This window comes from Monodelphis domestica, chromosome 5, assembly GCF_027887165.1.
Source record: "Monodelphis domestica isolate mMonDom1 chromosome 5, mMonDom1.pri, whole genome shotgun sequence".
In the NCBI taxonomy this organism is placed as follows: Eukaryota; Metazoa; Chordata; class Mammalia; order Didelphimorphia; family Didelphidae; genus Monodelphis; species Monodelphis domestica.
The window spans coordinates 160,984,076-160,998,963 of record NC_077231.1 but is presented as its reverse complement, the minus strand read 5'-3'; the positions used below and the strand labels follow the sequence as shown (position 1 = coordinate 160,998,963).

The window sequence follows — 14,888 nt, the reverse complement described above, 5'->3', positions numbered from 1 at the left end:
AATTAAATAGTTTTTTTTAAAGTCCATATTATTCTTGATCTCTCTATAGCATGTGATAATGTTGACTTCCCCTTTATTTTGGATATTTGTTCTCTCCACATCTCTCATTTTTCCACCTGTCTGGTCATGTCTTCTCAGCCTACTTTGCTGGATTATTATCTTAGTACCAAACCCTAACTATGGGGTCTCCTAAGCCTTGGTTCTTATTCTCCCTCTCTCTCTCCCTTGACTCAAGTACTAAAGGCATTCAATTTTGTTCTCCATACAGATGATTCTCAGACCTATAAGTCAAATTCTAGTTTTACTCATGAACTCCACTTTCCTATCACTAACTTTCTTTTGATCATCTCAAAATGGATGTCCTAAAAACATTACCAACTCAAAATTTTCAGAAAATAATTCATCATTTTTCCATCCTGAAGTATTGAATAGAACCATCTATCTAATTAATGACATTCACAACCTTGGTATCATCCTCCTTAAAATTACTTCCTATCCCTCACTCAAAACTATCCATCTCATTTCTATCCTTTCCCATCAACTGTCATCCATACTTACAATATACTCACTCCTTATCTTCGACTTACAGAATTGTTTCCTCTAAATTCAGCTCAAGCAGCACCTTTGACATTAAGTTTTTCCTGATGCTCCTAGTTATTGATAATCTTGTCGTCCAAATTACCTTCTATTTATTTTATACACACTTTTATATGTAGTCTATCCTAAAGACTATAAGTTCATTGAGGGCATGAATGATTTAACTTTTATTTTTATATCTCTAGTATTTAGTACATTGTCTAGAAAATGATAGGTGTTTAGTAAGTGTAACTTCTTGAATTGATACATCTTCACCTTTTCCCTCTCCTTCTAAAAGATTTAGTGGATCTTTTTCTATTTTAGTTTGATACCACTCTTTTATAAAATAGTGTCTCTCACTAGTTCAAATAAGAAAAAAAGAAAAATTTTAATTTGTTTAAAGGGATAAACAAGTTTTTACCTCCCTGACCTCTTGTTCAGAATCTAAAAACTTTCAAATTCATAAAAAGGTTGTTACTAGTACTGACTACAGTGACTTTCAGTTTTAACACTTGCATACTAAAAATATTAAATTTTAAATAGTAATGTAAGTTCCTCTAGGATTTTTAAGTTGCAAGGAATTTTCCTGATAATTCAGACATTTTAAAAAATTAAATGTAGAGGAAATGTAGTATATAAAGATAAGAAAAAGACAACTATAGAAGGAAAAAGATTTATTAATAGTCCCTTTATTTTCTATGGACTTCAAAGTAAGTCCATAGAAGAAGTCCCTTTATTTTCTATGGACTTCAAAGTAAGAAACAGGGCCCATATGTTATGAACATATATGAAAAGCATATAAAATCTTCCCTTGAGGAACAAAGAAAATTCCACTGGTTAGCATCAATGTTACCCCCTGGGTATAAAACAGGAGCTAACGGCAATCTTTAACAATCAAATTTAGCAAGGTTAGGTCCTGACTGAGCTGCCACACAGCTGTGTTCTTTGACTGATGTTCCAAAGTAAATCCCCTGGCAGCCCGCAGAATGTGGTCATGTTGGCATGACCCATGTTTTCTGAGGCTCTCTAGGCTTTCTACTTAGTAATAAGAAAGAATGCAATAGAGAATGGGACATGAGGAATTTTTCTGTTGTATTACTTACTGGGTCATGAACTGGACCCCTACCAGTTCACTAGCAGGTATGGCAGGCATTGTGGCTCCCTGCCCCTCCTCCCAGAAGGGGTCCAAACTATGTGGGAGTCCATTGTAAGAGGATAACCAAAATGAGTAGAAAGAAGTATTTGAACAATTTTGCTTCTCTAAAAGTCTATAAAAATAATTGCATAGAAATGCACATATATTATGCATATATGTGTAAGAGTCTATGGGTACCTATGCATAGATACACATATATGGTTATTGAATTAAAATGAACTTGTAATTATTTCTCATTCTTATGCTTCATTTCCTCTCAGGCAGTCAGTGTCGAATTCCTGTTGTCCTGTAGGCTGATTACCATAGGTCTTGTACTTCTTATGTTTGTATCATTAAAAATAAAACAAAACCAAAAAAAATTGGAAGAATGCAATTTCAAATCCAAATGTACACCAGTTTATTAACTGGGCCTTATACATTCCACAAAACTTACTTGGGTAATCAAGTATCAAATGTTCCTGTCAGCTTCACTTCCTTCCTTAAAATCATTCTAATTTATTATAGCATGGTTGCCGGTCCTGCTGTGCTTTCTCTGCTCTAATGAAATGCTTAACTGATGTATATCTATCTCGGTAAGAAGCATGCTTTGTTAGGGTAAAGAATTAAAATTCTTTTTTTAGAGTTTCTGTGAAACTCATTTTGGGGGAAGTTAAAAAACTTATGCTTTTAAATTTTGCCCCAAGGGCTGTGTGACTATACTGCTGGAGCTCCAGTAAGCACATAAACATCACAATTATTGATATATTTTCAAAGTCACTTCATTTGGCCATTTTGTGCTTTAGCAATGGTTGAAAATTGCCTGATCTTATGAAATTTACACGATGATAGGGCAGATGTCACAGCTATCTTATAAAATCAAATCTTTAAATTACCTAAAAATCCAATTATTATATATTTTATATATAACATATATAATTATATATATTAAATTATCTAAAGTGAAAATATTACCTATTTTCTAAAGTGACAAAATCACAAATACTACATAGTCTAACTGTCACAATTTTCTAATACACAACATAGTCTAAGTGTCACTGAGAGTCTGAAAGAATATTGTCTCCCTTAAAGAAATACTTGAGGAACATAAGAAGGCAAAGTGAGGAAATAATGAATTGTCCCCCTACCTTTCTCAGTGTACTAACTTCTAAAAAATTTCATAATTTTAACCAACTAGTCAAACTCAAGATTTAAGCTATTAAGTAAATATAAACATTTCCATCGAGGATTAAGTGTATATAAAAATTATGTGAAGAGACACATTCTAATATCCCTTTTCTTTTCTTATCCCTAGGGTTCATCATGACAAATACTTCTATGGTAAGTAATAACCATAATAAATAAGTATAATGCCTAAAATAATGCTTACAACTCTAACACTCAAAAATTTTTTTTATGTGCCAACATCTGCTGCATTTATTTCTTTAGTTATTCAATAAAAATGTTAAAGTACAAAAATATAGACTGCATTGTGATAGACTGTTGGGAAAAACTCTGGATTATGAGCCAGGAGATTTGGTTCCAGACTCAGGCCTGCCACTATTTAATTGTGTTACTTTGGACCAATAATTTAACCTGTCTAGGCATTAGTCCTTATTTATAAAATGAGAATATGGACTATAATATTTCATCAGATCTAATGAAGTCTAAGGTACTACAAAGTTCTAAAATTCCACGTATGTGAGGAATACATCATAATATCTAAGCCTAAAAATTCTAAGTCACTTATTATATTACATTTTGGCATACTCTTTAACTTGTGTCCTGATTTAGCTACTGAGTCCTGAATTCCTCTATTTGTAACCTTGATCTAACCCACTCTGTCTCCTCTGGCAAATTGCCTCCACAATAATCCTCTCCCTACTTTTTAATCTCTCTCTGTGTGTTGGCTCCTTCCCTGCTACTCTCAAATATGCCTAGGTCTATTTTATCCTTAACGATCTCTTGGTTCACTCTTTCATCTCCTGTTTGGCCTCTTACCAACAAAGACTAACATATCAAATAATCTACTTTTTTCTTAATCCTTACCTTCTTTCTTGGTAACAAATTCCAAGAAGAGCAGCAAGGGCTAGGCAAATGGGGCTAAGTGACTTGCCCAGAATCACACAGCTATGAAGTATCTGATGCCATACTTGAACCCAACTCCTCTCTAGTCCAGACCTGGTGCTTTATAAACTATACCACCTAATCTGTCCCTTGTAATCTATTTTTAAACTTCATAATTTGACAGATTCTTCACTCTACAAATTCAGCAATGATCTCTTGACTGACAAACCCAATAGCCTCTCTTACATCTCCTTCTTGATCTTCTTGCATCACTTAAAAGTGCTGACTACCTGTTCTTCCTGGATATTCTTTCCCTCTAGGGTTATACTGATGCAATTTTTCCCTATCTTTTACTAACTATTTGGTCTTTCCTTAGAGCTTCAGCCATATGCTGAGACCTCATAACTGTGAGTCTTCACAAAAGCATTTTCCTTTCTCTCCTCCCTCCATTATTATGGTCTTCTCAGCTCCCAGGAGTTCAGTCATCATCTGGATCACACAATTTTATGCAGCCAAGTTCTCCCCTGACTTTCACACTCACAAAACCAATTTCCTAGCAAATATTGTCTGTTTGATGCCTTTTAGATATCTCAGATTTAACCTGTCCAAAGATAAACAAATCATCCATTTTTTCCCATTTTTTTCTAAACTTCTCTATTTCGGTCAAAAATATCACCATTCATCCCAGTCTCTCAAATTTACTCATTGAGAGTAATCTTTAACTGTTCTCTAATCTCATCACTATCCACATCCAATCAATTACTATACATTATCAATTCTACCTTCACATTTCTTGCACTTACCCCTTCTGTCTACTTAAATGAATATCACTTTATCTCAACCTCGTAACCTCTCTCACCTGAACTACTACGATAACCTCAAAAATGATTCTTTTTGTCTCGTCTTTGTTCCTTCCAATTTGTACCCTAAATGGATATCAAACATGATATTTCTAAATATCTAAATATTTCTGACCATGTCACTCACCTACTCAAAAAGTTATAGTGGCTCCTGTTTTGCCCTTATGATGAGATATGAACTCAAATATTTGACATTCAAATCCCTTCATGATTTGTCCCTGGCCTTATCATTAGCCACTTGATATTCCTCATACCCAGTGATTTATGTTCTATTTCCAGGACTGTGCAAAAGTTCTTCAGTATGCTTTTAATATGCCTCCCCTTCTTAGATCTCAAGTTCTCTCTTGATTCCCCTGTTACTTAGTGTCTCCTTCATATAACTTTGTGTTTTGTTTTCTTATATGTGTGTCCTCCAATAGAATATAAATTTCCTCAGGTCCGGGCTATCTTGTTTTTCACCTTTGCTTCCTCAAGACCTAGCATAATGCTTGGCACATAGCAGTAGGTTCATATGACTGTCGATTCAGTCAAGTTACTCATTTTAGATGTTCAAACTCAAACTTCAGACAAATATTTCTGAAGAATATTCTATGTATCAAATATTATGCTTGAAGACAAAAATGCAAAGGCAAAAAAACCCCAAACTCAACAGTTCCATTGTTACTTTACTTGGTGATTATCAGAAGCACAATTTATGCTGGGTCCACCTGACTTCAAGTAGAATCCACATGTGAGAAAAAAAGGTTGTCTATTTAAATGCATTATTACAGAAGCACCAATTGTGAGATTACTTCAAGCAGTCTTTTAGAAAGAAAAACAATCTGTCATTCATAATACATCATAAAAGAGCAATGTACACTGAACATATTGAAATACAAATTCAGTTTGAACCATCTCAATCTACTGATGATCACTGGCATATTCAAGTAATTTCTGAATGATTTAATTACTTTAATGAGAAAACCTTAAGAATGAATAAATTCATTATCTTAGGATGTATGATTTGGTTTTCTGTGACATTTAGATTTGCTTATGAATACAGGGCACTGGGGATTCGAAGACAAGTTTAGAGTAAGTCTATTAGAATTCCAAGTATTCCAATTGTCTCTCTTTCTCTTATTTCTTAATGTAGCACTTTTGGGAAAATATAGAGAGATACTGCTATCTGGTTATACTGGTATCTGATTCATTTTCCTGTCTATCTCTCTAAAGAGATACAACATTAATAATAACTTTTAAAGAAGTAAGGTTTAAATAAAACAAGGTGGGGGGAATGATAGACAATTGGAAAAAGTAAAAAAAAACACTACTGAATCCATATTTGCAACATATTACAAGCTATTAGAAAAGTAGCATGACAAAGTAGATCAAAAGCCTTTGGAGTCAAGATAACCTCAGTTCAGTTCTTGATTTTATATATAATACATTTTTCTCATAAGTAGGTGATTCACTTCATCATAGGCTACACTAGGATTTATCAAAATTGTAGAGGAATTTTGAGTATTCCTAGTAAAGAGAACTCATACCAGGAAATTTCATATCCTTGCCATGTTTGCAGATTACAAAAATGATATTTTGGGATTATACTTATTAAGCAAAATATAGACATAAAATAGTATATTTTAATCACAGGACATTTCAGGAAAGGGAAAATTAAAAATTTAACTACTCTTTCCCAACATCACCTCCTCTTCATTGTCAATTTGTTCTTCACATACACATACTTTAAATTTCATATGGAGATCCAAAAGGGACTTTTATAAGAAGGGAGGATTTTTATATACCACATTATTAGTTTACATTACTTAATTCACAATATTTCACATTTTGTTTTTATACTCACTGATCATAACAGACACCGTGTTTACATTGGGGTTGAAAGAACAGCGCCCTTTTCCAGATTCACACTTAGAATCAATCATGAAGACTTGTTCCTTTAATGTAGAATAAAGGGAAGATTAATGCATTGAAGCAACTTTATAAATCTGTAGGAAATGGGGCATTAGTTTAAAACAAGATTGTCAAAAACATACCTGGAAGAATATGTTCCTTGTTAAATTTCCCATCTAATTTTATCCTAAGAATTTTTGACCTCTAAGAACTATTTATTTCTGAAAGTTAACTTAATCTCAGAGGACTCATTCCTTATCTTAATGTCATCCCATCCCAAAATCTGACCCGAGCATTGAATGATTCTAAAGGAAGAACCAGCAAAAGCTATTTGAAAGTCAGAGGTAATTATGAACTACAACCTGATAGTTAGGATGGAGTGGCAAATCAAGAAAGTTGTTTTATACAGTCACAAAATATATTCTTTATATTAATACTATAGAAGACAATGTTTCATAAAGATGTTTAAAATGAATCAAGTTTCATTTTGCCACTAAATGTTTTACCTTAAGACATTAAATTTCTTTGAGGACAGAAATAATTTTATTTTTGTATTTTTTTGCTCATTGCTTAAAACATTCTACACATTTAATAAACACTTTTGAGTTATCTTATTGATATATTACTTAATAAAACAACAACCACAAACAAAATGAACGTATTTTACAAATGCCATATCAACAACAAAAAACCAATCTCTCTCTTTTTGTATTTGGGTGTACATACGTATGTAGTATGAAGATTAAATTAACTCTCCCCTCCCCATTTTTAGATTTAATCACCAGAAGCATATAAACCCCATTTACACTTGAGTGGGGGAGGTCTGTGACCCATGTGTGTGATAGCGGGTGATGAATCAGAATCAACTGACTGGGAAGTCCTAAGCAAAGCTTTAGCTCTAATTGGTACATGGAAAATGGAAAGTCACAGGAAGTGATGAAAAGGAATGATCTTTAAAAATTCCAAGAACTTCCTGTGAAGAGGTCTTTTGGGTCTTTTGTCTTCAACTTGACCTTGGAGGAGATATGATTGAGGACCTTGGACTGTTTCTATTTTTCTTAGAACTACCACATGAGGTGAATGAAAAAGGCTGACTCCTTTCCTTGGATTTTCTGAAGAGACTAGCCTCAGGAGAGGCTTCTTGCATCCCCAGGTTCCTGGCTCAAGGACCAATTAGCCCTGCCTGGGTTGAGTCAGGGCTGGAGCAAAATACATAGTGTGTACGCTAGATATCTTACCCTATCTTCTTTCTGATTTTCTTACTTTCACTCTTTCTATATTTTATAAATAAATTGCTAAAAATCATTTTGGAATTGATTAAATTCCTGGCCAAGCTATTTATTCTTAAATGATCTAGTCCAACCCCTTACATTCTGGCCCTTACAGGATACATATACAAATATACACAGTGTCTAAAATATATCTCAGGTAACAGAGGAGGGAATACCATTAATATGATATTAAAGGATGACTGTTTTGACTTGCCTTACTAATTTTTATGATTATAATTAATTATCATTTTAAATAAATCTTCAGTTTCCTTGTTCATTCATTCAATATTTTTGTTGAATTGATCTGAACTGTTATTATGTGCAAAGTCTATATTATTTGATATTGAAGCATATAGAAATGAATTGGATACGACTTCTGCTTTCCATAATATGAGGATCATTTATCTAGGAGTAGAAGAGACTCTCCAAGTTATGAAATACAAATTCTTGAAAGTCTTAAGTGATTGGCTTAAAGTAACAGATGATAAATTTCAGAAATACAATTGGAGTCCATGTTGTCTGACTCCAAGTACAATGGTTTTTCCACTATAGCAAACTGGAGGATCTAGTTTAGCTTGGGATATATATATACACAAATAAACAATAGAGAGCCAATGTGATCATCTTAATACAAAGAAGATTGTAGTTCAGAGAACCTCCTCCACCCAGCTCTGAACAGTTGCTCTGGCTCTTTTCTACAGAAGGTTTCCAACTTAGTCTTCTATATGAAATGGCTAATGGCTTCCTCCTAACTCTTTTTTTCCTCATCTTTTTCTTTCTCTCTTTTTTCATCTCTCATTTTTCTCTTTCATCTCAGAGACAGGAATCTGTTAATCTATAAGTATTTATTAAATGGCTATAATGTGCTGGCACTGTACTAAATACTGGGGGTATAAAGAAAAGCAGAAGGCAGTCCTTGCCTTCAAGGAGCTCCCAAAGCTTCATTATTATGCTGGTTTATTCTGTGCCTGGGGTAGATCTTTTTAGCTCCAATGATGTCCTGTATGCATTGAACTTGATGTTTTTATGAGCCTCAGGGAACCACCAAAATTGTAGTAGTGGGAACATGAATGGAAGAGAATCAGAAGCAATGGATCCTTTGCAAGCATGGATCCGAGAAGAAACTTTAATGCCGTGATATCTAGTGAAACAGGGATGAAGTGATAGGTAGGTAGGAGCCAAGCTAGCTGCTATTGATGGGAGTAGAGGCAAAATCTCACCCAAACAAGTAGAAGAGGCAATGTTCAATCAACAACTCAGAGAAGATCCCATTCCCTCCTTAATCTTTTCAAACACCGTTCGTTCCAATATCCAATGATATAGAAGTAATAGAGTTGTTAAGGTTGTGATAATGGGTGAAATAAAGTATAATCAAGTCCTCTGGGATATTTTTAGGTTTGTATTGTATTTATGATCCTGAATATTAAGGAAACTATATTTAATTATTTTGTTTCATATTACCAGCAAATCTTCTATGTGTTTATTAAAATAATCCAAGTCACAGTTTGAAACCATAAAAATATCATATACACATATATGAATATAGATGTGTGTATATATCCTACATCTTAAATTTTTAGATTGAAGGAAACTTTTTAATTGTCATTTCATCAATATGCTCCACTGGAGGGCAAAAAAATAGTGCTATGTCCTGTTATATAGAGAATAAAGTCATTATTTATATAAGATCAAGTTCTGAAGTCATTCAAAGTAATTTTTTCTCACTTTCACCTGATTTCACAAATAGAGAAACAGAAGGATATTGTGGTAATGTGAAAGCATAGTCTTAAAATCACATAATTTGACTAGAAATAAAGTTTATAAAAGAATAGATTGTCAGAAATTTATCTGAAGCTCAAAGATGTTCTTTAAAGAAAATGATTTTGTAATAATGAATGGTTAATCTACAAATCTGCCAATCCCCATCTTAAAAAAAAGTCTTCTTAGGAGAAAATAAAATATCTATTACTTAACAAATTAATTACATTCACATTATATTTCTAATGGAGGCCTTTGTGGGGATTTCTCAGATAGCTCTTCAAATTTAATATTACCGTATAGAGTATATGATTTGTACATAAAATTATGTTTATAAGTGAAATCTGTAGTTGGTGAACATATTACTGTCAGGTTAGTATCAGACTGGTTCCAGACATCTGAACTTCAACAGTTAAACTAAAATGTATGAAAAAGAATCATTTTGGCCAGGGAGATGAGGTTTAATTTTATTACTCCAATTTTCAAACAATCTTTTTTGTTATTTATTAATATATATTTTCATGCAAAAAAAAGTTAATGAATTCCTAAAAATAGGAGAAATCAAAAGATCTTGATGGAAATAACTGTATTCATTATAAAATAGACTAGTTAAGTTAAAATATAAAACATTATGGAAATCAGTGGAAATATGAATTTTTTGCAAGGTTACATGATTCACAAAATAGTTAAAATAATAATAGAATTTAATATCTCCATATTAAAAACTAGAGGACTATTCTGAAATATTGCCTAAAGTTTTGACCATATGAACTATATGACTATCCAATGGGCTAAAGCTTTATAATACAAGTAAATCCATATGATAAATAGTTTGAATCAATAATAACATGAGAACAGTATACTAAATAAATGGTTGTGTTAAAATTTTTACTTGTCTTATCAGGTGTATTTTTTATTATATAACCATATTCTGAATAGTAATAGCTTACATGGATAGGTTAAATCCCTGATATGTATTATATGTAAAAGGTGTATTATGTTTAATCATAAGGAAACATTCATAGTGATATGTCATGGTTCATTTATTGCTGTAAGAAGTCATTCCAGAAAATCCATCTGAAATGAAGACGATTTCTTGTTTAGTTATGTAACTGATTTTTTAAGCTAAACTTTTTGAAGATTCTTTACTTTATTCTCTATGTTTATAGAGTTACTTTTTTTTTACCAAATTTGGTAAGGAAATGATATAGGTTTTAGATTATTGAAAATTCAAGTCATCACAAAGTATCCAAAAAATTTGGACTGTGTAAGAACAATGTTTTTCTGATTCCAAAGCAAATATGAAGTTACTAAGCTATTTACCTCTTTTATTCTTTCCTATTCAAAAAGAATGTCCTGGAGATAAACAGGTATTCTTTTAGATCATAGACAAATATGAAGGAAGAAGTGCCAAGTGCCACTCTTTATGCCAAATTACAATAAAAAATGCACTAGAAGAGTATTTTAAATATTTTGGGACCCACCTAATATAAATCATCTTAAAAAGGGAAGATCATGAAACATTATGTACTTACCTCTGATCTTCGTCCTCTGTTCAAATATGTACATACTGGGCTGAAGGCACCACTCCCACAGACATATAGGTGAGTACGGTTGAAAGCTTGTATCACTCTTACAAAGTTCCCACAGCCATGCTGCAAGGATAAATAAAGTGGTAAGTATGTTTCTTTCTCTCCCTCGCCTCACCCGTGTGTGTGTGTGTGTGTGTGTGTGTGTGTGTATTTTTCTGTCTCCCTCCTCCATCCCTTCTTGTCCCCTCTCTCCCTCTATTTCTCACTCTCTCTGACTTCATCTGTATTATGCATTGTGTTTGTAATGTCAAGCTATAAACTCAAGTATGTCAAGATGCAAAAAACATTAACCAAACATCATGATCTTTTAGCAACCATTCCCCTTTTGCCTCCTCTAATCAAAATTAAGAAGTCCCTTTGAGAAGGGAATTTGTATTTTGATTTAATCAATCAGAGATTTAGAGTTCCCTTTCATTTGTTTTGTATTTGAGTCAATCAGCAATCAGGGAACTGATCCCACAGGCACTGGCCCCCTGGGTGGTGCCACCCTAATTGAGGAATTTTGATTGGTTCCTGGGGAGTGATGTAAGAGAGCTAGTGGGTGTAGTGAGGATTTATAAGATAAGACCCAGCAGGAAGCTAGGGGGGTTATTTTCTGAGGCTGAGATTTGGAGACAGACACTGAATTGTTAGACTCTGGATTATTAGGCTAGGAAATTCTTCACCTCTCTTTATTTCTCTCTTATTTTCTTTTTTTTCTTCTTATTAATAAATCTAGCTTTTAAGAGTCTTGTGACTTAAGGGTTAATTGAAATTTTTGGTGACCACCCATTCTAACCATTACATTACTATAATGAAGTAGTAAAAGAGAATCGATGAGTTATCACTTAGAATAAGCTATTAATAGTTCAAAATGGTAAAGATCTACCCTTCTGATAAAGTACTGCAAAAACGAAAGAATAGTGATTCAACTTAGAGTTTTATGACCAGGATTGAAGTCCCAAGAATGTTGGTATCTTTGTAAGTTTGGAAAAATTAATTTACTTCCTTAGACCTCCCTTCCTGCAGGGGTAGGAATGCCATATTATATTCTAGCCACAGAGATAAGGACAAGAAGCTCCACCACTACTGGGTATCCCCTTTGTTTCTTGTACCACCCAGGACCCTCTCCAGCCACCCAAGGCCCTTCTAGACTGCTCAACTGTTCATATAGTTTGGGTAAGATGAGAGTCACAAACTATATGCCCACCAGTGAGAGGGAGAACCACCAAGACATTTGCATGCTGCTACCTCCTAAGGATGTCTGGGCATATCCTAGTGATGGTGAACTTTTTAGAAACCAAGTTCCCGAATTGCAACCTTCACATCGTGTGTCTCCCCCCCCCCCACTTTTACCATGGACAAAGGAGGGAGGAAATGCTTCCATTGGGCTATTGAGCAGAGGGACAGTTCATGTGAGAAATGTCTTCAGGTGAAGGTGGAGAGGGCGTAGGGAGTAACCCCCTTGGTCACATTCTGGCACATGTGCCATAGGTTTGCTCACACATCCGTAAGCCTTATCTCTGAGTCCTAATAATCCTTGCCACTATGATTCAGAGTCTTCCCCCCTCCTTTTAAAGTCTGAGGTCTTTGAGTAGGAGCAATCATCACCTTTTCTATTTATATCCATAGTATTTGGCACATTAGTACTTTAATGCTATTTTCAATGCTTAGATGAATCTTTGATTTCATTGATTTACTTTCTGAGTCTATAAGTTCATATCATACTTCATGCAAACCTCTCCATAATATGTGATATTTGTCCTCATTTTTCTAAAGATTCTTCTCACTTAATAAATATCTTTTAAAGAATTACACAGAGATAATCTTAGGCAAATGCTACAATAGGTTAATATCCTTGCTCAACAGCTCACTAAAGACTTTCTTCTACCCTCCTACCACTGTCTCCAGTATCTTTCCACAATGGTCAGACCCCAGTCTAATACCTTTAGATACTGACAATTTCCCCATGCAAATGAGTTAACATAATACCAATTCTGATATAATTGATATCTAGTAGTGTTGTGAGGCAACAGACAACTATATCTGAGATTCAGATGTTTCTATCTTTTGACCTGCGAAGTCCCAACTTTCACATCTAGGAGCATGAGTAGATATGGATTTTCATAGTTATATTAATTTCATGATAGTCTGGCTAATCACTTCTCAACCATATTTCAGACAAATTTTGTCTACAAAAGGTCAAACTGAAGACAAAATGTAAGTTTCCTCCAGTCTTAAAACCAAGTTTTTAGAATGCACTAATAATTTAAAGTGAACTTTGAACAATCCCCCCCACATATCATTTTTTCTTGTTCATTCAATGATTCATTCTTGAGAGAAATTAGTATTTTTCTTTTTTTGGAAAGTAATTTTATACAGATGTTTCTTTTCTAGATTTTTCTTTTCAAGTAATCAATCACAAACTTTGTAATCAAGAGAATTAAAGCTTACTCAACAGATTCCTTTATTTATATTTTAAGACATTTAGATTCATGTTCAATAATTAAAGGCACTTTATTCTGACACTAGTTTATAAAGATATCTAAAAGGTGATTATATAACTGTTGATACTATTTTGTTTCTCAGGGGGAAGTATATATTTAAGTGCCTGGTTATGTATGCATTATGTATATATCAGGAATAATTGTGAGTAATAAGACCTATGTGTTCATTTTTTTCACCTTCCATGTTCAGTCAATATAAGATCTTCTATATATTCTCATAAACCAGGAAATTAATCCATTCCTTTTATGCAAGTTATGCCAATTTTGCCTTAAGTCTATATCATTGGTGTTAAAAAGAAATAAATCAAAAGAATTTTGTAAAATAGGAAGGAAAGAGTTGACTGATTCCATTCCCATGGTCCATAAATACAACTTTCACATGAAGAAATTGAGTATAAGCCTTCTTGTATGAGTTAAGAATTATAACATGTTTTACTAGTTTCTGATAATAGTGGTATCATCATGATTATGTTACTACTAAATTTTTGTAGATAACTTTCATGCAAATATCAACCATAGTTTAGGAAACCTATGTTATTTTTGTTACCATAATATTTCCAGGACATGTCATATAATTTTGAATAAAATGTTCACACTTTAAAGCTATGGTCTCTTATCAGTGGTTATGTTCTTCAGCCCTGTCTTAGTAATTCATTTAATTCTAATTTATTACAGAAAAAAGACTTTGCTTTCTATTGGTAGTGTTAGGGGAGAAGGGAACAGCATATAGTCTCTCAAAGAATAATCACCAAAGCCCCTTTGCCTCTTTAGGTACTGTAATAACATTAGAAAATTTATATAGCTCCCTATTAATCTTAATTAAAATTACCACCTTACTTGAATTTAAAAACTCACAGAAGTAGCAATAGTCCACAGGATTTGGGAAATTATCATATATCATAAGTTTATGAAGTTTGAGAGAGTATCCAGTTTGGCTTTCAATCAATTTATGGCTTCAGTTAACTTCTATATCAGATTACTTAAAAATTTCCCCTTCTCAAAATTTCATTCTGTTATTTCTATCTTCTAGAAATCTCCATACATTGATATGTCCCCCAACACTAACTTCTTCATTCTCTTAAGGGTACTCCTACCCTCTCTCAATTATGGCTCTCATCTCATTCACTACACATGCAATCTATTGCATATCTCCTTAATTCTACCTCTACAAAATCTCTCATGTTAAGATCTTATCTCATTTACTATTATGGTCACTCACTAATTATACTGTTATTTTCACTTAGATTCTTGCAAGA

At 33.3% G+C, this 14,888-nt stretch overlaps 1 protein-coding gene across 1 annotated transcript in view; it reads right to left on the bottom strand.

Moving 5' to 3' along the window:
* The window catches only part of SEMA3C (semaphorin 3C), a 180,260-nt gene that overhangs the window by 66,311 nt on the left and 99,061 nt on the right, over positions 1-14,888 (bottom strand). Inside the window, exons 5-6 of the mRNA XM_001370101.5 lie at positions 11,090-11,209; positions 6,479-6,569 (exon numbers count right to left, since the gene is read on the bottom strand). Coding sequence (XP_001370138.2) covers positions 6,479-6,569; positions 11,090-11,209 — 211 coding nt within the window. The remainder of the gene's footprint in view (positions 1-6,478; positions 6,570-11,089; positions 11,210-14,888) is intronic.